General features: G+C 47.7%; 1 protein-coding gene across 9 annotated transcripts in view; it reads right to left on the minus strand.

Annotated features, from left to right (window-relative positions):
- itprid1 (ITPR interacting domain containing 1) overlaps positions 1-27,208 on the minus strand; it is a 259,239-nt gene that overhangs the window by 160,357 nt on the left and 71,674 nt on the right. For all 9 annotated transcript variants that reach the window (XM_078540090.1, XM_078540089.1, XM_078540085.1 and 6 more), the window contains 2 exons: positions 11,525-11,611; positions 1,881-2,083 (listed from right to left, as the gene is read on the minus strand). In XM_078540090.1, coding sequence (XP_078396216.1) covers positions 1,881-2,083; positions 11,525-11,611 — 290 coding nt within the window. The remainder of the gene's footprint in view (positions 1-1,880; positions 2,084-11,524; positions 11,612-27,208) is intronic.

A 27,208-nucleotide genomic window follows, 5' to 3' on the forward strand; every position in this document is an offset into this window, starting at 1 on the left:
TACCTTATTTGACTTTTTCTAAGTAACATGCACTTTGTAACTTCTTTCCCTTTCATTCTCTGCCTTTCTACCTTGTATGCTTGTGAATGTGAATGTGTGTTGCGATCCATCTCTCAGGTTTTGAATGTGTTTATAATCCTAGTTTTGTTTCGCCTTAGAGAATTTGCTGTGGGGTTACTGTTAACACTGGACCTCATAAACTGGGGATTGGGAAACACACCATGGCCCATTTCAACAGGTGAAAGGATACTAAGGGGAACAAAGTAAATTAGAAATTAAAAACTACCGTTCTCATGGGCAGAAGAGAGGAACAGTAACAATAATTCAATCCACCTCACCCTCATGTCCGTAACACAATGTTCCTAAATAGCACATAAATAGTAATTACTAGGCAGGAGGGTGACTCATTCCTCACAGTAAATATCAAATTTTGACTGTGCTACAGGGGAAGAGAGAGAGATGCTAGATCCTCCATCCTGAACTAGTCACATCTGCGACTTCAGATCTAGCTTAAGTGCAGTGTTGGCATTTGAAAGTGCCAGTAAACAGCAAAAATATAAACCAGAAAAACTAAAACATACAGGATATCCATTTAAAAAATGTGATGCTGTGGTAAAGCCACGACACAAGCAGCTCACAGAAGCCATAGTGGAAATAACATGGTAAGTCATAAATTGGAATACCTAATCAACAAGACTGGCTTGATTTTGTACCTTGTTGCACAAACCATTAATGCTATCATAATAGGCACTGCTTTAATGACAAATCATGTGTTACTTCTGTGTCTGTGTATCCCCATATAAATGAATCAGAATTAACAGAGAAGGTGACATAAATAGATTAACCACTCAGCGTTTTATCTGTAATGTCTCAAATTCAATTAGTCACCTTGCTTTGGAGATCAACTGGCCAATATGTAGAGCAATTTAATTTTAAGGATCCATTTCATGGAATATGCTGTAAACATAAAATTGTTTCAATTGTGGTCCTCCAGCGGACTGAATTGCACTTCTCTGTCTTTTGTTATGTTTTGCTATATTGGAGTCTTGTGATTTTTAATTATTTTTGTGATTTGCACTTAGAAGCAGAGGCATGACAGTACGCCACCCGTATGCCCCCCCCGCCCCCTCCCCCCCACCCGCCCCCCTTAATCAGTGACTAGGGAAAGGGAGATCAAAGGTCGGGGTGTGAAGGAAAAGATCTAAGCCTTAAATCAGAAGCAGAAGAAAGACAGCTTTATAAGGAACATTCCTCTTTTGCCACTGATTCCATCCATCTCCCTGACCACCACCCCAGACTCGAACAGATCATTCACAACATTGTCACCCTGTTCGACCATGAGCTCAGTTTTAGGCCTTACATCCTTCTCATCACAAAGACTCCTTAGTTTCACCTCTGAATCTTTGGTCACCTTTGCCCCTATCTTAGGCCCATTGATTATCCATCCACTTATCACCTACAAACTTGAATATTCTTATGTATTATAATAAAAACAGAAGATGTTGGAAAAACTCAGCAGGTCAGGCAGCATCTGTGAAGAGAAACAGGGTGAACATTTCAGGTTGAGTTACTTTTTTTGTTTTTTTTTCAGATTTCCAGCATCCTTTTGTACTCATGCTGAAGAGAGCTGTTTTTGGAACTTTGGGTGATAATTTAAGAGAAGTTTTACATTATAGTAAAACAGTGTTCTAGTGACACAGAACAAGTGATTTTTGAAACTGGGTTGGGCCTATAAGCCTAAATGCTAGTCACTGTTTCAAATGATCAGGCTGTTTCAAAGATCCAATCGATACATATACATGATGAATAAGAGTCCAAGCTGAAAGGATATCCTGCTTTTTAAACCAAAGCCACATCCTCTTACACAGAACCTTTCTTACTGTATAAATCGGGGGTTTCCTTTTCCATCCGTAGCTTCTGTGCATCCAGAAACACTCTTAAATTTATTCCAGTTGCAACAGAAAAGCTATTGATAAAACGAACAGGTATTTTAGTTGAGATGTCAGCATCCTCCTTGCCAAAACCAAGCTCAAAGAGAAGCTCCTCAGGATCATCATGCCAGAGATCCAGTAACTCAACAACACTGCAAAAGAGACAAAGTAGGATGTTATGTGTATCCAGATTGAGTTAGTCATCTTATTATGCATCTTATATTATTTACAAGGATACATATAAGGATATGGTAGTGCAATGATTAAGTTGCTGGATTAGCAATTGAGATCGCTGGTCTAACAATCCAGCGAACATTAATTCAAATCCCAGCATGACATTTGGTCAATTTGAATTCAGCTTAAAAAATATGGTATCAGTAAAAAATGATCATGAAGTTGAAAAAAACTCAATTTAACATCTTTAGAGATGGAGATTTGTCATACTTACCAGTGATGCCTACATCCCAAGAATAAATTTTAAAAAGTATCTGTTCGAATTACCAGATATCTGTTACTCCTTGGAAGCCACATTTCATGAGAGATGAAAAATATCAAAAGAAAGCCGGTCGCTTGAAATCATCAGACTAGAACTTGCTTGAAGGGCAGGCCAGTTTGGGAGTTAAACAACACAGGATCAAAATCCAGCATCCTTTTCCATACACTTGCTGCAACTCTGGTAGGAATGTGGTTGAAGGGCCAGGATGCAGATATTGCAGGTCCACTCTGCAGGATCCATGTGGCTCTATAAGCATAGTTCTTTGATTTGCCATATGCAAGTGCAACACTTCGATACGAAGAGAGGAGAATCACCAAAATCTTATGCATAATCCAGAACCAGAATTGTTCACTCGTAAATAGAGGAGCTTGGACAGATTTACAATTGATCTACAGCATGGAGGAATTGATTAGGAGATGTTGCTTTAACAGATTAACTTTTGGTATCACATCTGCACTGTAGATTTTTCAGTGGACATTAACATGTGTCCGGGAAGGACTGGAGGGAGTAATTTGTCACATGGATGACGCCCTAACTGATGATTCCAGTACAACTGAGCATGATGCCAGAGTGAGAGCTGTGCTGTAACATCTACAAAAAGCAAGACTTACCCTTAATAACAAATGGGAGTACTTAAAACCGACTATTAAATTCCTCGGGCATATTGTGCAAGTGCCAGGGGTCAGTGCAGATCCTCAGAAAACTAAAGAAATCAAATAAGTTCCACTTCCTTGAAATGTGACAGAGCTGCAGCAGTTTACGGGGATGGTGAATCAAGTGGGGAAGTCCTTATCTAACTTAGGAAACGTGAATGAACCATTATGTCAGCTGCTAAGACAGGCCCAGGCTTGGTGCTGGGAGGAAGCCCAGCAAATGTAGTTTGAAAGGATATCACCAGAAATATTGGCTCATTACGATCCAGAACTTCCTACGATTGTTGCTGTAGATACATCATCGGCTGGAGTGGGGGCTGTACTTTCCCAGACTCAGAGGGATGTTAAACATAGATCTGTGTACTACGTAACTTGTTCTTTGACCGAAACAGAATAAAGATATGCAGTTATTGAAGAAGAAGCCTTAGCTGCTACCTGAAGTTTGCGTGAAGTTTGCAGACTACGTCCTGGGTCTTCAATTCACAACTGAGCCTGGCCACAAATCTTTGGTTACTCTATTGAAAGTGAAGGAATTAGCAAAGATGCTTCAAAGGTGCAGAGATTTTGTCTGAGGTTGATGAGATTTAATGCTATAAATGAATATGTGCAAGGGAAGAAACAGACCACAGCATCTACCAGCCACAACACTATGCTTAAAAGAGATCATAAATGCACAAATGTCAGATGAAGAACATGCTCAAATCCGTCAGTACTACATCAGAGGATGGCCGGAACATTTGCCACAAAATCCTATTCTGAGGCAAAATTTTGAGCGAAGAAGACACCTCAGTGTCATGGATGACTTGCTGACTTGTGATGAGACACCTATGACTCCAAATACTGCAGAGGTCGGAATTTTCCGTGCCCATTGGCGGCGGGCGTGTATGGCAGTGTGAGCCGACAATATGGCAGGAAGGCCAAAAATCGGTTTCACGATGTCGTGAAACCAGTCTGCAATCGTCCGCTCTGCCCATCAATGGCAGATTTTCCCATCATTGGACATCAGGAACCTCATTCTAAGACATCTGTGTATCATTGTAAGAACGTCTCGCCAGCATTTATTGCCCATTCCTAATTGCCCTTGAGAAGGTAGCCGTGAGCTGCCTTCTTGAACCATTGTAGTCCATGGGGTGTTGGCACACCCACAATGCTGTTAGCAGGCAGTTCCAGGATTTTGCCCCAGCAACAGTTAAAGAATGATGATATAGTTCCAAGTCAGGATGGTATGTGGCTTGGAAGGGAACTTGCAGGTGCTGGTGTTCCCATGCATCTGCTGCCCTTATTCTTCTAGGTGGCAGAGGTCACATGTTTGGAAGGTGCTGTCAAAGGAACCTTGGCAAGTTGCTGTTGTGCACCTTGTAGATGGTATACACTGCTGCCACTGTCTGACAATAGTGGAGGGAGTGAATGCTAAAGGTGATGGATGGGGTGTCAATTAAGTGGGCTGCTTTGTCCTGAATGGTGTCCAACTTCCTGGAAGTTGTTGGAGCTGCTCTTATCCAGGATAATGGAGAGTATTTCATCACACTCCTGACTTGTGCCTTGTAGATGGTGGACATGCTTTGGGGAGTCAGGCAGTGAGTTACTTGCTGCAGAATTCTCAGCCTCTCACCTGTTTTTATAGCCACAGTATTTATAGGGCTGGTCCTGAAGGATGGATAGAACTAGCAAGTTGACAAGTTTTTTTTAAATAGCTAGCCCTTTAAACGATGCAAGAAACTGCCTATATGTCTGTGAGACTTTAAAGAAAAAATGTTCCAGCAGTTTCAATATTTGTTTGTTGACATGACCCTAAGTATAATCATTATAGCATTTTTAATGCTTGGCTACTTTCCACAATCTATCATTATTACAGTAAAGGATTGTGAGTCAGGAGAAAGCAGCCCAACCAGGACAAAGCAGCCCACTTGTAAGTTCACAGTTTGATTGATATCTCAAAGAGGTTATGATGTGGGGTTATGAATAAACTGTTTGTTTGATAAGGGATTAAAATGTTTGAGGAGATTTAAATGTATTGAATGGGCTTTCATGAATGGGAGCAATTTTTATATATAAGGCTGTAGTAGTTATGTAGAACCTTATTTTCTTGCATCTCAGCATGGTTTCTGAGTTCTTCCTATGGTGGGTGCTGAGTGAGTTGGCATGGAGGGTGCATAGGCAAATGATGATGGGTGTGGGATCATGGGTTGGTACAAGTTGGCACTAAGCTGGCAAATAGAGCATAATGTGGGGAAGTGTGAGGCTATTCACTTTAGTGTGAAACTTGTAATTGTTGCTGTTCAAAGAGACTTGGGTGTGCTCCTACAAGGAATTCAGAAAGTTAGCATGCAGATAAAGCAGACAATTAGGAAAGCAACTGGCATGTTGGCCTTTATTGTAAGTGGATTGGAGTGCAGGCTAAATTGTATGGGGCTTTGGTGAGATCACACCTATAACAGTGTATGTAGTTTTGGTATCTATACTTAATGAAGGATATGTTTGCATTTGAGCGGTATAGTGAAGGTTCACTAGATTGGTCACTGGGATGGGAGGGTTGTCCTATGACGAGAGGCTGAGTAAAGTTTGGGTCCCATATTAAAGGGTATATTTGCATTTGAAGTGGTATAACGAATGTTCACTAGATTGGCCGCTGGGATGATAAGACTGCCCTATGATGAGAGGCTGAGTAAATTGAGCTTATATTCACAGAATCACAGAATCTTTACAGTGCAGTTTAGAAGAATGAGAGGTGATTTCAGTGAAACATGTGGGATTCTGGAGGAGGTCATTAGGGTAGATACTGAGAGGTTGATTTCTATGGCTGGGGAATCTAGAATATAGGGGCACAGTCCCAGGGTAAGGGGCCGATCATTTAGGACTGGGACAAGGAGATATTTCCTCACTCTAACCCAGAGGGTTGCAGATAATCCAATGTTGACTATATTTAAGGCTGGGATAGTCAGATTTCTGGTCTCTCAGAGAATCAAGGCACATGGGGAGCAGGTGGGAAAATGGAGTTGATCCCAAAGATCAGCCATGATCATATTGAATGGTGAGCTGGATCAACGAGCCATATGGTCTTTCCTTGCTCCTATCTTATGTTCACACTGAGGATACTGCCTATCATGTTTTGTGGCACTATCACCATGCTAAATTGAATAGATTCAGAACAGGCCTAGCAGCTCAAAACTGGGCATCCACTAGGCGCTGTGGACCGTCAGCAGCAGTAGAATGGTATTCAACTACAATCTGTAACCTCATGGCCTGGCATATCCTTCACTCTACCATAAAATTCAAGCCAGTGGTTCAACCCTGGTTCAATGAAGAGTGCAGGAGAGCATGCCAGGAGCAACACCAGGCAGACCTAATGTGAGATGCCAATATGGTTAAGCTACAAAACAGGACTGCATGCATGCAAAACATCAGAAGCAGCATTCAATAGACAGAGCTAAGTGATCCAACGACTAACAGATCAGAGTTCTGCAGTCCTGCTACATTCCGTTCTGACTAATGGTGGAATTAAACACCTAACCAAAGGAGTAGGCTCCTCAAACATCCCCATCCTCAATGACAAGGCAGCCCAGCATTTGATTAAATGTGGCATTAAGGGACTCCAGCAAAATTGAAGACAATTGGAATCGCGGGAAAACGCATCACTAGTTGGAGTCATACCTAGCAAATTGATGGTGGTTGTGTTTGTTGGAGGTCAATTAACTCAGCTCCAGGACATCACTGCAGGAGTTCCTCAGGGTAGTGTCCTCGGCCCAATCATCTTCAGCTGCTTCGTTAATAACGTTCCCTCTATCATAAGGTCAGAAATGGGGGTGTTCGCTGATGATTGCACATTGTTCAGTACTATTCGTGACTCATCAGATACTGAAGCAGTCTGTGTCCGCATGCAGCAGAACATGGTAAACACTCAGGCTTGGGCTGATAAGTGGCAAATAACATTCATGCTACACAAGTGCCAGGTAATGACCATCACCAACAAGAGAGAATCTAACTATCTTTCCTTGACATTCAATGACATTACCATCGCTGAAGCCCCGACTATCAACATCCAGGGGCTTACCATTGACCAGAAACTGAACTGGACCAGCCAAATAAAAACTGTGGCTATAAGAGCAGGTCAGAGGCTGGGAATTCTGTGGCAAGTAACTCACCTCCTGACTCCCCAAAGCCTGTCCATCATCTACAAGGCACAAGTCAGGAGTATGATGGAATACTCTCCACTTGCTGCTCGACACCAACCAAGTCAAAACGTCCCACTTGATCGGCACCCCATACACTTAACCCCTCTTACCACCAATGCACAGTGGCAGCAATGTGTATCACGTACAAGATGTAGTGCAGCAACTCACCAAGTCTCACCTATTCTCCCTGGTCAGGAACAGCATTTGATGGGTGGGGAAAATAAGTGGTTTTGCTGTTTTTCACCTCCCATCAAGTGCTGTTTATAACACTGGTGAGATTGAGGAACCGAGCGGCGAGGATTGAGGAACTGGGCGGGTGAGGATTGAGGAACCGAGGGGTGAGGATTGAGGAACAAGGGGGTGAGGATTGAGGAATCGGGGTGGGGGGGAGGAATGAGGAACCGGGGAGCGAAGTTTGAGGAACAGGGACTGGGGAGTTGGAAGAAGAGGCAGAGGAGTCGGAATGGGGACGTAGGGGAGCCGGAATGCCCACCTGAAGCAAGACTGCTGGAGACCAAAAAAAACGAGAAAGACTTGTATTTACTTCGGTGCTGCTTCATGCTCTCGTCGGGACCTGGAAAAATTTATTAATTTTGCTTCCAATCTCCACCCCTCCATCATCTTCACATGGTCCATCTCTGACACTTCTCTTCCCTTCCTTGACCTCTCTGTCTCAATTTCTGATGATAGACTGTCCACCAATGTCCATTACAAGCCTACCGACTCCCACAGCTACCTCGACTACAGCTCCTCACACCCCGCTTCTTGTAAAGACTCCATCCCATTCTCTCAGTTCCTTCGCCTCCGTTGCATCTGTTCTGATGACGCTACCTTCAAAAACAGCTCCTCTGACATGTCCTCCTTCTTCCTTAACCGAGGTTTTCCATCCACGGTCGTTGACAGGGCCCTCAACCGTGTCCGGCCCATATCCCGCACATCCTCCCTCACGCCTTCTCCTCCTTCCCAGAAACATGATAGGGTCCCCCTTGTCCTCACTTATCACCCCACCAGCCTCCGCATTCAAAGGATCATCCTCCGCCATTTCTGCCAACTCCAGCATGATGCCACCACCAAACACATCTTCCCTTCACCCCCACTGACGGCATTCCGTAGGGATCGTTCCCTCCGGGACACCCTGGTCCACTCCTCCATCACCCCCTACTCCTCAACCCCCACTTATGGCACCTCCCCATTCCCACACAGAAGATGCAACACCTGCCCCTTCACTTCCTCTCTCCTCACCGTCCAAGGGCCCAAACACTCCGTTCAAGTGAAGCAGCATTTCACTTGCATTTCCCCTAACTTAGTCTACTGCATTCGTTGCTCCCAATGCGGTCTCCTCTACATTGGAGAGACCAAACGCAAACTGGGCGACCGTTTTGCGGAACACCTGCGGTCTGTCCGCAAGAAAGACCCAAACCTCCCTGTCGCTTGCCATTTTAACACTCCACCCTGTTCTCTTGCCCACATGTCTGTCCTTGGCTTGCTGCATTGTTCCAGTGAAGCCCAACGCAAACTGGAGGAACAGCACCTCATCTTCCGACTAGGCACTTTACAGCCTTCCAGGCTGAATATTGAATTCAACAACTTTAGATCTTGAACTCCCCCTCCCCCCATCCCCACCCCGTTTCTCCCCCCCCTCCCCCACCACCCCCCCCCCGCTTTTTTTTCAATAATTTATATAGATTCTTCTTTCCCCACCTATTTCCATTATTTTTAAATCTAAAACTAAAACCTTGTTAGCCTTTCCACCCCACCCCCACACCCCCACTAGAGCTGTACTTTGAATATCCTGTCCTCCATTCTTAATTAGCACTTTTCTCAGACAAAACACCTCTTTGACCCTTTTGTCTGTGGCATCTTTTGATTATCTGCTCATCTCCACAATCACCACACCCTCAATGTGTCTCTCTCTCCCCCCACCACCCACCCACCCCCTCCCCACCCCCCCCCCCCCCCCCCCCCGCCCACCCTAAACCAATTTATATTTCTCCCTTCTTCTAACTATGCTTCAGTTCTGCCGAAGGGCCATGAAGGCTCGAAACGTTAACTGATTTCTTCTCCACCGATGCTACCAGACCTGCTGAGTTTTTCCAGGTAATTCTGTTTTTGCTTTGTATTTATGCTGTGCTTTTCAAAACCACCAGAGGTCTCAAAGCACTTTACAGTTTGAAGTGTCATCACTGTTGTAATGTGGAAAATGTGGCAGCCAATATGTGCACAGCAAATGTCCATAAACAGCAATGTGATCATGATGAAATAATTGGCTTTTGTGATGTGGTTTGGGAGATAAATATTAACAAAGACACCAGGGATAACTCCCCTCCTTTGAAAGAATGTCACGGATCTTTTACATCTACCAAAGGAGGCAGATGCAACATTGGTTCAACGTCTCATCCAAGAGACAGAACCTTCAACATTGCAACACTCCCTCATTATTGCACTGGAGTGTCAATCTTGATTTTTGTACACAAGCCCTGGAATGGGATGCGAACCAGGAACCTTCTAACACAGAGGAAAGAGTGCTATCAACTGAGCTATGAGTGACACTGAGCCACCACTGCCACTGAGGTGCCACCAACACTAAGCCGCTACCAACACTGCGATACCACCAACACTGGGGCACTGCTGCCGACACTGGGGCACAGCCGCTGCCAGCGACACTGGGGCACTGCTGCCAACACTGGGGCACCGCCGCTGGGGCGCTGCCGCTGCTGACGTTGGGGCGCCACTGCTGCCGACGCTGGGGCGCCGCCGCTGCTGACACTGGGGCACCGCCGCTGCCGACACTGGGGCACTGCTGCCAACACTGGGGCGCCACCACTGCCGACACTGGGGCGACGCTGCCACTGACAATGGGGCATTGCTACCGCCGACACCAGGGCACCGCCGCTGCCGACACTGGGACACCGGCGCGACACTGGGGTGTTGCTGCCACAGACAATGGGGCGCTGCTGCAGGCACTGGGGCCCCTCCACCGCCAACACTGGGGCACCGTTGCCGCCGACACTGGGGCGCTGCCGAGACCACCTGAACATACAGCCCTTAAAATTTTTGGTTTGTACTTTTGTAAACCAAGAGAAGCAGAAGTGCTGCTCCGGGGTCTAGGAAAAAAATCTGATGTATGCTGGGATATTTAACATACTCTCTCCATAGAATCAGAGAAAAGTTACGGAGCCGGGTGTCAGAAGAGGCCATTGCGTCTGCATGGCCAAAAAAGAAAGAAACTAACCGCTCATTTTAATCCCACTTTCCAGCACTGGGTCCATAGACTTGCAGGTAACAGCACTTCAGGTGCAGATCTAGGTACTTTTTAAATGTGTTGAGCATTTCAGCCTCAACCACCAACTTAGGCAGTGAATTCCAGACACTCACTCTGGGCGAGAAAGATTTTCCTGAAGTGCCTCTAATCCTTCTACCAATCACCTTAAATCTATGCCCCCTGGTAATTAACCTCTCAGCTAGGGGAAACAGATCTACCCTGTCTAGGCCCTTCATAATTTTGTACACCTCTATTTGGTCACCCTTCAGCTTCCTCTGTCCTAAGGAAAACAACCCCAGCCTATCTAATCCTTCCTCATAGCTGCAATTTTCAAGCCCTGGCAATATTCTTGTAAATCTCCTCTGTACTCTCTCCACAGCAATTATGTCCTTCCTGTAATGTGGCAACCAGAACTGTACACAAAACTCCAGCTGTAGCCTAACTAGCATTTTATACAGATCCATTATTACATCCCTGCTTTTCTACTAAATACCACGTTCAATAAAGGAAAGCATTCCATATGCTTCTTTACCACCTTATCCACCTGTCCTGCCACCATCAGGGACCTGTAGACATGCACTCCAAGGTCTCTCACTTCCTCTACCCCTCTCAATACCCCACTGTTTACTGAGTCTTCCCTTGTTTTCGTTGCCTTCCCCAAACACATTATCTCACACTTTCTGGAGACAACAGCTATCATCTTCACTACCAACTACTATCAATTTTTGTGTCATCTGCAAATTTCCCAATCATCCCTCTCCATTTCCAGCATTGTCACCAACCCTCACCCCACCAGCCACCCCTGCAATTGTAACTCCCAACTCCCCAACAAGATTCCCTGATGGTGGCTATTCTGGCCCCAAATCAGTTTTAATGCAAACTCGTAAGTTATTTTGCATGAGCATCAATCTCCCTGCCATCCAAAATACACAAATGTCAAATGTTTATGAAAAGTAACGTTTACAATGTTATTACTGCATGAGGTGCTGTAAAACTTCACAATAACTCACCTCTTGGGCCCACTAGTCACTGAGGTTGCTGAAGCCACACTGTTCCATCTTGTCAGTGGATGCTTTTCAGAGCAAGTGTACAATGTCCTATTGATCAACATAAAGGGTAGGGTTTTTGTTTTACATAGAATCATGGAAGAAAGAGGCCATTTATTGCTGTGTCTCACTCTTCTGCAAATTTATCATTTAAGTATCTGGCCGATTCCCTTTGGAAAGTTATTATTGAATCTGCTGTTACCACCCTTTCACATAAGCATTCCAAATGAAAGCAACTTGCAGAGTGAAAAAAAAATTCTTTCATCTCCAACTTCGCTTTTTTGCCAATTATTTGAACTCTGTGCCCTCTGGTACCTGACTCTCCTACCGGTAGAAACAGTTTATCCCTATTCACTGTAAGAGAGCCCTTCATAATTTTGAACACCTCCATTAAATCTCTCCTAACCTTCTGTGCTCCAAGGAGAGTGATCCCAGATTTTCTAGTCCCTCCACATAGTTGAATTTCCTCATTCCTGGTACCATTCTGGTAAATCTCCTTTGCACATTTTCAAAGGCCTTGACATCCTTTCTAAAATGTGGTGCCCAGAATTAGACACAATAACTGTGATCTATTCAATGATTTATAAAGATTCATGATGATATTATTACTTTTATATACTATGGAGTTAAACTGAGGTTTGTACCACTTTTTTTTAGGCACTACGCAAACTCCAATGCTCAAAAATGGCTTCTGACTTGCAGATGCCTACATCTGACACCTTCTACGAGGATGCTGAGGGGGTGAGGTTGGGAGGGGGAGGACGGAGTACGGGGAAGCAGGGTGTAACAGGGGAGAATGTGGCAAGTGGAGATATAGGTGTAAAGGGAGGAAGGTGTAAGGGAGGGAGTTTGGAAGGGGGGGTGGAAGTAAGGGGTGGGGGATGTCCAGGTGAATGTGCAAGGGAGGGATCTGTGGAGTCAATGAATTCCTCCTGGGGAGCGAACTGAGGGTGGCTGTCATAGGAGGAAATGGTGAGCATGAGAGGGCCAGAGGGAGCCAGAAGGCTGGGGGAGTAAGGGTGCATTGGTAGAAGAGATGGTGAGGGTGGTTGGTGGGGACTCAGAGGCAGACACGGACCCTGGGGGATAGGAAGGAGGAGGTCAGGGAGGTCAATGTGGATGGGGGTGGGATTCTCAGGAAGGTAGGGAACAGGTACGTTTGCCTGGACATCTTGGAAAGACAAGGGTTTTGGTTGGTAGGTGATGGTGGGGAGGTGGAAGATGACGCCGGGGGTGTCAACAGCGATGGGGGAAAGGACATGGGTGACTGGGGGAGGGGAAAGGACAGTGGAGCTGATTAAAAACTTGACTACGACCATTGTTGTCAAAATCGGAAGTGAATGAAGCCTTGTTTTGGACTAGCACAGATGATGCACGAGACTGTGATCAGTGGGTGAGCGGAGATGCAGGTCAGCTCAGATGGACAACTGAAAGAGAACCCCAGCAGGCAGCATTGAAAATGCTCAGGACAGTAAGATGAGTGTGATGGAGGAAGGTGCCTCGTGTGTGTAACAATGCCTGCACGAGGCTCTAAAAGGCCCTCCCACACACACACACTTCTCCCAGCAGAATCACTCGTGGTCCGGCTGCATGCAGCTGAACTACTGGTGGGGGGGGATGCACAGGGAGGACTCATGAAGCCCGTCAATCAAGCTGAAAGACACCATTACACATTATTCAGTGAAAGTGAATATATTTTCAGATTATAAAAAGTGACAAAATGTCTTCATCCATGCAACCACTTGGGATCAGCTTTTCTTAACTTTTCTAGGCCTACCACTTCTTCTATATGTTGCCTGACATTCGCAGCAGGGATGGAAGCAGACTGTTGGCCCTGTTGCCGCTGATGACTTCAGCGTGCGTCCTCTGGAGAGCTGAGGCTTTGAGGGCCCAGGCTCGCTTTGGCTGTCCTTCTGTGGGCCAGCTGCTCCCTTGGTGGTGACAGAGGACGAGGTTGAGGGGGTCACAGGCAAAGGGGACTCGGAGGGATAGGACAGCCTCTGAGATACCTGAGTGGATGACCCAGCGGTGTCCAGCTGTTGCTCCTCCTCTCTTCAGGTGCCCGAGGGCCCTGGCCTGACTCTTTGAGGGGAAGGAGCGTCTGGGGGGACATCAAGGTGCCCCGTTTCCCTCCCTGCGTTGCCAATGCAGAAACTCACCCATGGCTACCGCTATGGGGTGCAGGTCTATGTGAGCAGGATTCATGGCACTGCGTGGAATGTTTGTCTGGTGAGCGAAGCCATGGACGGAATGAGGATGCAAGCTCCAGAGGATATGAGCCTGATGGAGATGTGGGGGTGTGTGAGAGAGTTAGTGGTGTTGTCACTTGAGGTATGAGATCCCTGTGGATGTGTGATGGGTTTGTGAGTGTGAGAGTTGAGAGTGATGAGGTGGTTGACTTACCCCGGCAGAACAGATGAGAGCATTCATCTTCTTCTTGCACTGGATGGCTGACCTCCTCTGTGCTCCAGTGGCACTGGCCACTGCTGCCACCGCCTCCCCGGCTGGATTGGTGACTCTGGTAGACCTCCTGCAGCCAGAGCGAGGGTAGGGGACATCACAGCGGCCTTCAGCTGTGTCCAGCAGGCGCTCAGAGAGGTGTCACTAAATTTGGGGGCTACTGTCTTCTTTGCTTTCGGGACCATCTGTCGCCTGGAGCAGTCCAGGCCTTAGACATGAAGTAGGCAGCACTCTGGTGCAGTTTAAATATGGTGCCCAGAGCAAGGTGGTGCTAACGTTACAGCGTGGTGGGCACATCAGAGCCTGCCCTCCAGCGATCCAGAGAATTTCCTGTGAATGCATTATTAACGGGACTATACGGTACAAAAACACGCCAATGGGTAAAATGACTTTCTTCACGGCTGCTACCGCACTTAGCTCAAATCTGGTACGATTCCACCCCAGACTGGAGCATATACCTTGACCAAAACTCTAGGATTGAAGGAGTTTTCTGGGACCTCTACAAATTGGCTTTCAAATGTGCCTTCATAACAACATGCATGCACTTAAAAGTAACTATTAATCCATAGACAGATGTGACAGCCCATTTCCACATAAGTACAAATCTTATGCTGCTTCATCTGTTAGAAATTTCCTCTTTGATTACCGATGTGCATCCTTTACAACAGACATTCTCCAATGGGAGAGCTGGGTGCTGCTGGGTAGCTGACCCTGAGGGCACCTCAAATTGGAGGTACCCTCAGCATATCTGCTGAACATGTTTAAAAATGAAGGCCCTGAGGTGTGAGGGCCATCAGTTTGGAGGGGTAACCCCACCACGGGAATGATTGTGGCTACGGTTGTTTCAACCTTATGGCTCCATCATTAGGGGCTTGAGAGGAGGCTCTGACGGTTCTTTGATCTGCTGTCAGGAGGCCGCCTCCATGCAGTTTCTGGGTTCCGGACTTGGGGCCTGTCTGTGCCAGGAATGTTCTGTCGGTGTGGGATAATGGGCCTTGACTGGAGCCTTAACTGAATCTATTAATAGCTAATATTGATTCGGGAAAATCCAGCCCTTATACATTGTGGTCACAAATTGCTGTTTCTTGCAGAAGCCCTCATCTGTCTCTGCTTACCACTCTCAGGGAGGAGAGAAATAAAAGAGGTCAAGCTTGCCTCACCTGAATCATCACTCGACCTCACAGGCACTCTGCACAGTTCAGAGGGTAGGCTAGAGGACTCAGCATGTGGCCATTCACCCAGTACTAGTGCACAGGAGAAACGGTAAGTGAAATAGGAAGGCCCAGGAAACAATTCAGTAGAGGGACAGCTCCCATTCTAGCCCCTGCGGTAAAGGGTACAAATGAAGATATTGAGGTCTCAAAATATGTAAAACCACTGATGACAATCCCCATGGACTTGTCTATGCATCCAGTCTATGATGCCATAATTGTGTTGCCTTTGTTCATGACATCAAGACCATGCAGCCAAACATGGATTAAGTGGTCATCTCTCTGAGCATTCAGAGGCAGTCTCTGTTGACAGCTTTGATGGGAGTTCAGCCTGCTGCCATCTTGGCTCTGGGGTCAAACATCACCTCTGTCTTACAAAGTCTGGATAAAGAGTGTGAAAAGTGACTTCAAGAACCTCCTAGAACACCTGCACTCTTATTCTCATGCAGGTCACTGGGAGTACTCAGGCTCTGGTCGCTCACAGTGACATTGAGAGAGGCACTTACCATTCTCTTTTAGAATGACATCATCTCTGTTCCCCCACTAACCTCTCAATTGGTGCCCTCATTGGTGCCAGACAGTCTGGTGGCCCAGACTGTCCTGGCTAAAACCAAGACCCTGCAATTTGCAGGCAGAGCTCCTCAAGGTTGCCTATGGCCATCTCAAATGCCTCAGCATAAGTTCAGCAACTTTCCACTCCAGAACTAGAGCCACTGAAGATCCAACTCATCGGAATACTAGAATAGGTAATCGAGAACAACAGGCAGAAACTAGGGTTTTGCACAAGTATGATCTATAGATAGGCATCAGTCACTTAACCATTTGTTAATCTGTTGGGGCAGTGGGAAAATGTGTTATGAAAGAGTTACTGGTCTTCATGTGTGTTCTTGTTATAAAGATTATGAGGACTTTGACATGGTGGATGTCAGGGTTAGGTCAGATGGAAGGAGGGAGTGTTGATGCTCTGAGGAGGGGGGAGGATGATTGAGGACAATCTCTCTATATATTTTCTGCATTATGGCTCTGGCAGTTTGTTGTACATCAGAGCTGTGATCAGTTTCTTTATCCTTCAGTCTCGTATCCCTTGTCAAGCTTCCCGCTCTACTTCTTTTCCTTGAAGCAGCTCCAAGGCAATATTGAGGAGCCTGCAGCAACCAGTTATGAAACTTGACACTCACTGTAGGCTAGCCCTTGCCGAGGAGTCCAGATAGTAGAACCACTGTTTCAGGGTGCCAGTGGTTTGCTTAATCAGAACCCTTGTTACTGTATGGTTCTCATTACATTAGCACTCTGAGTTTGTGCCTGGATTCCTGAGAGAAGGTATGAGCCAGTTGATGAATGGAATGTCAATGTTCACCAGCAACCTCATTTCTAGATGGAACAGTTTGGGTATTGCATAAGGACAGCATCAGTGAGAAAGTGTGAAGATTACTGACAGTAAAGCTGGCCTGCTTGAGTCACTCTGATCAGGAACAAGCTGAACATTGAGCAAATGGAAGCATTTTCTGTGGAGGAATAGAGCTGGTTCCTGTGGGACTCAGTGCTTACAGTCTCTGATGCGCTATACCTCTGGGATTCCAGTAATGCTGGCAAATTCCATTGGTTGGAATTTTCTGGCCCCATTGGCATCAGGTGTCTCAGCAGGCAGGGGGGGCGGGGGGGGGCGGCGCAACAATATCACGAGAAGGCCAAAAATCGGTTTCACGCCTTCGCAAAACCAATTTGTGATCATCTGCTCCACCCGACAATGACAGGCCGCGTTTCCCACCACCACACATCAGGAACCTAAATTCAATACTTTAGCATCTCATTATAAACACTGCTCACCAGGAACATCCCCCCATGCTGGATCATCCGAGCACATCGGCATGATTGCAGGCCGACGTGTTTCACAACTATACATAAGCAATGTGCACCTGGTGAGCTGCACTTCGCTCGGGACTTCAAGGTTTGTTTGCCTACCTTGCTTCGGGCAGCACTCCTGGTCATCAGTGCCAGGCTTCACAGGCAGCACCACATCACTTTTAGGAGGGCTCACAGGCAGGTCTCCACCTACCAGACCAGCTGTAAGGCTTTTCAACGCCTTCAGGATTAGGGCTTGCTTGGGGAAGGGGAAGAAGTGACCTGAGGTAAGGGAAGAGACTGCAGGCAGAAAGTAATGGTCGGAATTGTCCCAGATTCGCACTAAGTGCGATAGCGTGCAGGAAAATGGATGTTTTACCCGTCGGCCGCAATGGTGGGTTTTCGTGCCGTATAGAAGAATTCCCGCCTCATTAACTATGCAGCCACAGGAAACATGTCGTCTCACTGGCGGGTGGCCTCCGATTTGCCCGCCATGCCATTAGCTTGCCACTCTTTCACGCAGGGCACCATATTTAAACTGTAGCCATGCGCACACTTCTCAATGCTTGCTCCATTGAAGACATGGCCCCAAAGGCCAAGAAGAGTGCAGCCTCCTGATTCAGGAACACATCCCTGGGAGGTCTTCTGGACATCATGGAGGCCCACCGCAATGTCTTCTACCCCCCACTCTGGCTGCAGGAGGCCCATCAGTCTTACCACTCTGGCTTGGGAGGTGGTGGCATTGGTGGTCAGTCTGCACACAAGAGATCGGCCATTGCAGAAAACAGATGAATGATCTCATCCGTGCCACCAGGGTAGGGCAAACATCTTATCACTCTAAACTCACACTCACAAGGCCATCACACATTCACTGGCATTTCACTCACTGCCAGCTCAAGGGACATCACCACTCACTCTCTCACACACAACCTCACACCTCCATCTGGCCTCATCTCCTCTGGAGACTGCCTCCTCTGCCTTCACCATCTTGAGGTCACTTGCACAGATCAACATGTCTCCACATGCACCCAGGGATACCCCCCTTCCCCAGTACAGCGTCCATTTTCCCGCCCACTACCACACTTAGTGCAAATCTGGGACAATTCCGACCATTGTTTACTCCCTGCTGATCAACCTCCCTAAGGACACTAATGAACAATTGCTGCCTCGCAAACTACATGAGTGACAGGTCACTGGGTGCAAACTGACTGATGTTGCTGATGCCATCAAAGTGAATTTGGAATGAGAGAGAGATGGCCGTTTAGAACCATGCTGACCTTCAGTGCCAAAGCCAATGCATTGCTTGCTGTGATGTTGGGCTCCAATTCTCAGTCTAACCGGTGGCACAGGTCTCCTTGTTGAAACTTCATACACGGTCCCTCAGAGATTCCAATATGCTGCACATTCCTGCAAAACATTTGACCAAAATGACCCCTTCCTCCTCTTGTTGCAGCCTGTGCTGATCTAAGCTGTATTCTTTGTTGCTATTCCTTATTGTTTGCGGGCCGAGCAGCATTCCCATGTTCATCACCTTCCTTCAGTGTCGCTGGGTCAAAATCCTGGAACTCCCTCCCTAACAGCACTGTGGGTGTATCTACACCACATGGAGTGTAGCGGTTTCAAGGTGGCAGCTCACCACCATCTTCTCAAGGCCAATTCCCATGAAAGAATAAACAAAAATTCTGAACAGGAAAATTCAAGTGAACAGTTATAGTCCTCTACAAATAGACTCTGCAAAACTGTTTTAACAGCAAAATGTTATCCCAAACAACTAAAAACATGGTACAACAGCTCACTTGCAGCCTAAAACCTACCCTAATAGAAGGGAATATACCATCAAACACTAGCCTGGATTTTCATTCCCAGGTCGCGTGTAGAGAGAGTTTGGACATTTCCCGGCTCTGCGATCCCGACCCAGGAAAAAGGCCCAGAAAGTTGGATTTTTGTTCCGGGGGTTGGGGCATGCTGGATTAGAGGTTGGGCTCGTTGCCCCCGGTATGAATGCAGAGGTGGGCTGGCTGGAAAGCCTGCCTCTGTGCACTGGCACTTTGTTGAGGTAATTGAAAAAATGAACAAAATAAAAAACAGTCCTCCAGGCCCTCACACCCCCTCACCTCCCATTCCCTATTCATGCCAAACAATGCCACCTCATGTCCGCACCCATCTCCTATGGTCCCTCATACCCCAATGCCACCCTATGCCCCTTTACCCACCCATAGGGCCCTAATACCCCAATGTCACCCTATGCCCCTCTACCTACTCCCAACAGCCCCCCATACGCCCTATACCACCCCATGCCCCCTACCCACTCCATGGCCCCTTATACCATCTATGCCAACACATGCCCCCACTCAGCCCCATGACCCTTTACAGCCCCTATGACAACTTATGCCAGCTCATCGCCCCAACCCAACACCTTTTGCCCTTACACAATCCATGCCAACTCACATGGACATACACCAGGAGCCATGCTGGCATAAAATAATGCATCTACTCATGTTGTCACTATTTTGAAAATTACACTCTAATATAAAAAAAAATTCAATACAAGAACTCAAGAAATATAGGAGTAGATGACATAGGCCCCATCAAGCCTGCTCCTCCAATCAGTACAATCATGGCTGATCTTGAGTTTCAACTTCAATTTCCTACCCGCTCCCCTATCCCTTGATTCCCAGGGAGACCAAAAATCTCTGCATCCCAGCTTTAAATGTACTCAACGATGAAGCATCCACAATCCTCTGGGTTAGAAAATTTCAAAGATTCACAACCCTTTGAGCGATGTAACTTTTCCTCATCTCAGTCCCGAATGATCGGCCCCTATTCTGAAAATGTGTCCCTCTGCTTTAGATTCCCTGACCAGTGGAAACAATCTCTCAGCATCTAACTTATCAAGCCCCTTCAGAATCTTGTATGTTTCAATGAAATCATGTCTCATTCTTCTAAACTCCCAAGAACATAAGCCCAATTTACTCAGCCTCTCTTCGTAGAACAACCCCCTCACCACAGGGACCAATTTGGTGAACCTTCACTGTACCGCCTTCAATGCCAGTATATCCTTTGTTAATGTGGATACCAAAAACTGCACACGGTACTCATGACATGGTCTCACCAAAACCCTGTACAATTGTAGCAGGACTTCTTTAACCTTGTACTCCAATCCCCTTGAAATAAAGGCCAGCATGCCATTTGCCTTCTTGATTGCTTCCTGTACTTGTAAGTAACTTTCTGTATTCCTTGTACAAACACACCCAAGTCTCTTTGAACATCAACACTTACAAGTTTCTCACCTTTTAATATATATTCTGCTTTTCTATTCTTACAACCTAAGTGAATATGGAGTATATTATACTCCATCTGCCATCTTGTTTCCTATTCACTTAACTTGTCTATATCTCTTTGCAGCTTTTCTGTATCCTCCCCTCAGCATACCTTTCCAACTAGATTTTGTATCATCAGCAAACTTAGATACGTTACTCTCTCAGGTTTGCACTAAGTGCAGTAGCGGGCGAGTAAAACGTTTACCCGCTGGCCGCGATGGTGGGTTTTCACGCCATCTCATCCCAAACCTACCTCATTACTTATGCATTCCCAGGAAACACGCCATTTCAATGGCAGGCGGGCTCCAATTCGCCTGGAATGCCATCACCTCACTGCTTCATCACACCAGGCACCACATTTAAATTACAGCCGCGCTCAGTGCTTCCAGCCCAGGACTGCAGCAAAGGAGACATGGCCCCAAAAGGCAAGAAGACTGCAGCCCTTGAGTGCTTTTTGCACACTGTGGAGGCCCACTTTGATGTCCTCTACCCCCACTCTGGCTGCAGGAGGGGCAGCTACAATACCACACCAGCTTGGTAGACGATGGCAGTGTTGATCAGTTCCAATGCTGCACAGAAGAGGTTGGCCATCCAATGCAGATAGAGGATGAATGATCTCATCCATGCAGCCAGGGTATGGCAATCATCTCATCACTTTAAACTCGCACACTCAAGCCCATCACACATTCACTGGCATCTCACTCACTGCCAGCTCAAGGGACATCACCACCCCATTCCCACACACACATACACTGACATGTCCATCTGGCCTCATCTCCTCTGGAGACTACCTCCTCAGCCCTCACCATCTTGAGGCCATTTGCGCAAATCAACTGGTGCCCCCCCACACACCCTGGGATACCCTCCTTCCCCAGTACAGCCCTCATCCTGCAGCTTCTTCCCTTGCCTGAGGCCACTTCGTCCCCTTCCCCAAGCAAGAGATTGCCCTGCAGCCATTGAAAAGCCACCCAAATATGGCTGATCTGTAGGGAGAGACCTACCCGTGAGACCCCTAAAAGTGATGTGGTGCTGTCTGTGAAGCCTCGTGCTGATGACTGCGAGTGCTGAGCAAAGCAAAGTAGGCAAACAAACCTTGAAGTTGCGAGCAAAGTGCAGCCCGCCAAGTGCACGCCTTATATATGCTGTTTTGAAACACGTCGGTGTGTTTACCAGCTGACGTGGGCAGACAATCCAACGGGGGGAGGATGATATGTGTGGCGGGCTGGTCTTATAATGATATGCTGATGTATTACAATGAGGTTCCTGACGTCCAATGGCGGGAAACACAGCCCACCATCGGCGGTCGGAGCAGACGATCTCAAACTAGTTTCACGACGTCGTGAAACTGATTTTTGGCCTTCTCACCATATTGTCCACTCACGCTACTGAATACGCATGGAAAATCCCGGCCTCTGTCATCTAGGTCATTAATATAAATTGCAAATAGCTGAGGCCCCACTTATGCCTACTCTCTGCTTTCTGTCGATTAACCAACCCTTAATCCATGCTAATATATTACCCCCAACTCCATGAGCCCTTATCTTAGCAATTAAACTTTTGTGTGGCACCTTATCAAATGTCTTTTGAAAATCTAGGTATACTACATCTACTGGTTCTCCTTTATCTGTCCTACGAGTCACATCCTCAAAAAAAACTTGAATTAATTTATCAAATGGGATTTCCCTTCAGTAAAGCCATGGGCAGAATTTTTCGCTCGTCAGCTGGGCTCGGCGGGAGCAACTGGGAGCAGTCGGGGCGCCGCCTGCAATTGGGGACGGACCACGATTTCATGCTGGCAGGCCAATTAAGGCCTGCTCAGCATGAACACCGGCTACCGAATGTCTGAGAAGGGGCGGGCGGGGGCTTGTTGGCCACCGGGTCCAATGGCGACCCAGCAGCCAGTTCAAAAACCAGGGAGGCTACCAGCGCTGTTGTTGCAGCAGTGACATGGTTGCAAACGAAGATGTAAAGACCAGACGGAAGGTGAGGTCGGCTGGGTACTCGGTGTCCTGTCTTTCCAATGAGTGCCTCGTTGCCCTCCTGGAGGCGGTGGCTGCCAGAAGGGATACCCTTGTCCCCAGAGATGTGAGGTGGAAGAGGCCACTGCACCTGACAAAGAGGGCATAGGAGAAGGTGGCAGCCCAGGTGAGCAGCAACAATGTGGTGTGGAGTACCTGGGTGCAGTACCAGAAGTGCTTCAATGAGCTGCTGCGCTCAGGAAGGGTGTGTACCGTGTTGGCATGGGTCAATGTGTTGAATTGTTTTGGGCCATCTCCCTGTGGAGTTCAGGGGTGTTAGAGTCGGAGTGCCAACTGTCAATCACGCCAGAGCTGGCCAAGGTGCTGAGCCCTGGCTGCTTTGACTGAGTGCATAGCACCTTGAGGGCCATGACTCGGATCTGCCCTGCAGGGTGCTCCTCAGCTAGGGTTGGTCAGGCTGGCACTGCAGGTAGAGAGTGGGCTAGTCAATGTCCCTCTGTCCTTTCAGGAGAAGACATCCCATAACAATAGGTGAGACGATGGTGTATTGGTATTGTCGCTGGACTGATAATCCAGAGACCCAGGGTAATGCTCTGAGGACCAGGGTTCGAATCCCGCCATGACAGATGGTGGAATTTGAATTCAATAAAAATTTGGAATTAAAAGTCTAATGATGACCATGAAAGCATTGTCATTTGTTGAAAAAAAAAGCCATCTGGGTCACTGGTGCCCTATAGGGAAGGAAATCTGCTATCTTTACATGGTCTGGCCTACATGTGACTCCAGACCCACAGCAATGTGACTGACTCTTAAGCCACTCAGTTGTATCAAACCACTACAAAGTCACAAAAAGGGAATGAAACCGGACGGACCACCTGGTATTGACCTAGGCACCAGAAACGACAGTGACTATCTCAGCCCTGTCGACTCTGCAGTCCTCCTAACTAACATCTGGGGGCTAGTGCCAAAATTGGGAGAGCTTTCTCACAGACTAGTCAAGCAACAGCCTGACATTGTCATCCTCACGGAATCATACCTTCCAGATAATGTCCCCGACACCAGTATCACCATCCCTGGGTATGTCCTGTCCCACTGGCAGGACAGACCCAGCAGAGGTGGTGGTACAGTGGTGTACAGCCAGGAGGGAGTTGCCCTGGGAGTCCTCAACATCGACTCCAGACCCCATGAAGTCTCGTGGCATCAAGTTAAACATGGGCAAGGAAACCTCCTGCTGATTACCACGTACCGCCACCCCCATCCCTCCTCAGCTGATGAATCAGTGCTCCTCCATGTCGAACACTACTTGGAGGAAGCACTGAGGGTGGCAAGGGCACAGAATGTACCCTGGGTGGGTGACTTCAATGTCCATCACTAAGAGTGGCTCAGTAGCATCACTACTGACCGAGTCATACAGGACATACTTGCTAGACTGGGTCTGCGGCAGTTGGTGAGGGAACCAACAAGAGGGAAAAACATATTTGACCTCATCGTCACCAACCTGCATACCACAGATGCATCTGTCCATGACAGTATCGGTAGGAGTGACCACCGTACAGTCATTGTGGAGAAGAAATCCGGCCTTCACATTGAGTATACCCTCCATCGTGTTGTGTGGTACGACCACCGTGCTAAATGGGATAGATTTTGAACAGATCTAGCAACTCAAGACTGGGCATCCATGAGGCGCTGTGAGCCATCAACAGCAGCAGAATTGCACTCGAACACAAACTCCAGCCTCATGGCCTGGCATATCCCCAGCTCTACCATTACCATCAAGCCAGGGGATCAACCCTGGTTCAATGAAGAGTGCAGGAGGGCATGCCAGGAGCAGCACCAGGCAGACCTAAAAATGAGGTGTCAGTCTGGTGAAGCTATAACACGTGACTAATTGCATACCAAACAGCAAGTGATAGACAGAGCAAGCAATCCCACAACCAATGGATCAGATCTAAGCTCTGCAGTCCTGCCACATCCAGGTGTGAATGGTGGTGGACAATTAAACAACTCACTGGAGAAGGAGGCACCACAAATATCCCCATCCTCAATGATGGAAGAGCCCAGCACATCAGTGCAAAAGACAAGGCTACATTTGCTACAATCTTCAGCCAGAAGTGCTGAGTGGATGATCCATCTCAGCCTCCTCTGGAGATGCCAGACTTCAGCCAATTTGATTCACTCCATGTGATATCAAAAAACGGCTGGGGGCACTGGATACTGCAAAGGCTATGGGCCCTGACAATATTTCGGCAATAGTACTGAAGACTTGGGCTCCAGAACTTGCCACGCCCTAGCCAAGCTGTTCCAGTACAGCTACAACAGTGACATCTACCCGGCTATGTGGAAAATTGCCCAGGTATGTCCTGTCCACAAAAAGCAGGACAAAAACAACCCGTCCAATTATGGCCCCATCAGTTTACTCTCGATCATCAGTAAAGTAATGGAAGGGGTCATCAACAATGCTATCAAGCAGCACTTGCTTAGCAATAACCTATTCACTGACGCCCAGTTTGAGTTCCGCCAGGGTCACTCAGCTCCTGACCTCATCCCGCTGCTTCTTCAATGACCTTCCTTCCATCATAAGGTCAGTAATGGGGACGTCCACAGATGACTGCATAATGTTCAGCACCATTCGCACTCCTCAGATACTGAAGCAGTCCATGTCCAAATGCAGCAAGACCTGGACAATATTCAGGCTTGGGCTGACAAACGGCAAGTAACATACGTGCCACACAAGTGCCAGGCAATGACCATCTCCAACAAGAGAGAATCCAAACATCATCCCTTGATGTTTAATGGCATTACCATCACTGAATCCCCCGCTATCAACATCCTGACCAGGAACTAAACTGGACTAGCCATATAAATACTGTGGCTACAAGAGCAGGTCAGAAGCTAGGAATTGTGCGACGAGTAACTCACCTCCTGACTCGCCAAAGCCTGTCCACCATCTACAAGGCACAAGTCAGGAGTGTGATGGAATACTCCCCACTTGCCTGGATGAGTACAGCTCCCACAACACTCAAGAAGCTGGACACCATCCAGGGCAAAGCACTTGATTGACCCACTTGATTGGCACCAGATCCACAAGCATGCACTCTTTCCACCATCGACGCACAGTGGCAGCAGTGTGTACCATCTACAAAATGCACTGCAGGGCTTCACCATGGCTCCTTCGACAACAAACCCACGACCAATACCATCTAGAATGACAAGGACAGTGGATAGGTAGGAACACCACCACCTGCAAGTTCCCCTCCAAGTCACTCACCATCCTGACTTGGAAACATATCGCTGTTCCTTCACTGTCGCTGGGTCAAAATCCTGGAACTCCCTTTCTAACAGCACTGTGGGTATACCAACACCACATGGACTGCAGCCCACATCCCGCGAATTAATAAAAAAAATATTGAGAGGCCACGGACTGGCGGAGGACCCCCACACCTCATCCTCTCCCAGTACAAGCACGCGACTTTGGAGATCGAGAGGCGCCATGCACCTCGATCAACAGGCTGCGGTGAGACTGGGGTGTCAGGTGAAGGTAAGAGTGCAGTGCACTGAGTTGAAAGTTTCAGGTGCTGCAAACAATCTTGTGCAGTCTCATCATTGATGGGAGCCTCCTGACTGGATTCCTCATTGATCATTGAAAGACAATGGCTCCATGATGCAGATCTCCATTGTCTAACCAGGATGCCTGGCATGCACAGTGACAGTGTCATGACTTAAACTAATGACATGTCCTTCTTCTCCCTTAGATCTGCCACCAAGTAGCCAAGCACAGAACCTCCAGGAGCCACCCACAACACCGGAGGACCGCTACGCTCCCGAAGCACCTGCGTCACACCCATTCACTGAACCAAGCGCCAGCTAAGGTACCAGCACCTCGATGGGCATTAGTTCAGCGGCTAGTATCTCAGTGCACATTGGTGAGGGCACTTCACACTTGCTTAAGGTGCAGGCGGAGACAGAGAGTGCCCAGGGCGCCGGCAGTCGGAGGACTGCTGGGGTCCAGGACGATGCTCAGTCGAAGGCTGATGTTGGGCCCCTGGAGCCGTCCATTAGGCAGCAGATGCTCGATGTGTAGCGGGGTGTGTAGGAATATCTGGTGGAAATCCATGAGGGTATGTGTGCCACGGTCTCCATTGTGGAGGAGTCCCTACAGAGCATGAGCACTGCGTTGACCCTCATGGCCGAGCACAATGCCTCCTCCATGGAGAGAGTGGCAGCTCTGATGGAGAGGCTGCTCCAGGATCAGAATCAGGTGTTCCTGGGGTTGCGTTCGGACCTGCAAGCCCTCACACAGGCATTGATCTCAGCTGGTCAGTGCCTGTGTATGAAATGGATGGGGCACCCAATATCCCAGCTAGGTGCCTATCTACCGATAGCAAGCAGGGAGGTCCAAAGCGACCTCATTGGCACACGAGCTGCCTGATATCTCTGCAGGCTTCTCTCAGGGCACTCTGGATGATGGCAGCAGCTCCTCCGCCCCTCTGTTAGTGACTGTGGCATCTGATGAGGCTGCGGCAACTGGGGAGATGCCAGCCGTGGCACTACTGCTCCCTCCCAGGCTGGGCCAGCACAGGCTCCACTGGTCAGAGGACGATTGCCAAGGTCATCAAGGCCAAGATGACAGTAGAGTCAGCAGACTGCCTCCAATGGCGGTGCCAACGAAATGGGAGCACCTAGACGTAGCACCCGTAAACGTAAGTTTAAAGCACCCTAAGTACAAGAGGGACTGGTCATGGGTGATCTTTTGTTCCCCCATTTTGCTTTACTTTTTTTATTGGTGTGACCAACAACACCGGATATTGTTTTGTTCAGTGATCTGTGAGTTCCAAC

This window comes from Cetorhinus maximus, chromosome 4 (assembly GCF_964194155.1).
Source record: "Cetorhinus maximus chromosome 4, sCetMax3.hap1.1, whole genome shotgun sequence".
NCBI lineage: Eukaryota > Metazoa > Chordata > Chondrichthyes > Lamniformes > Cetorhinidae > Cetorhinus > Cetorhinus maximus.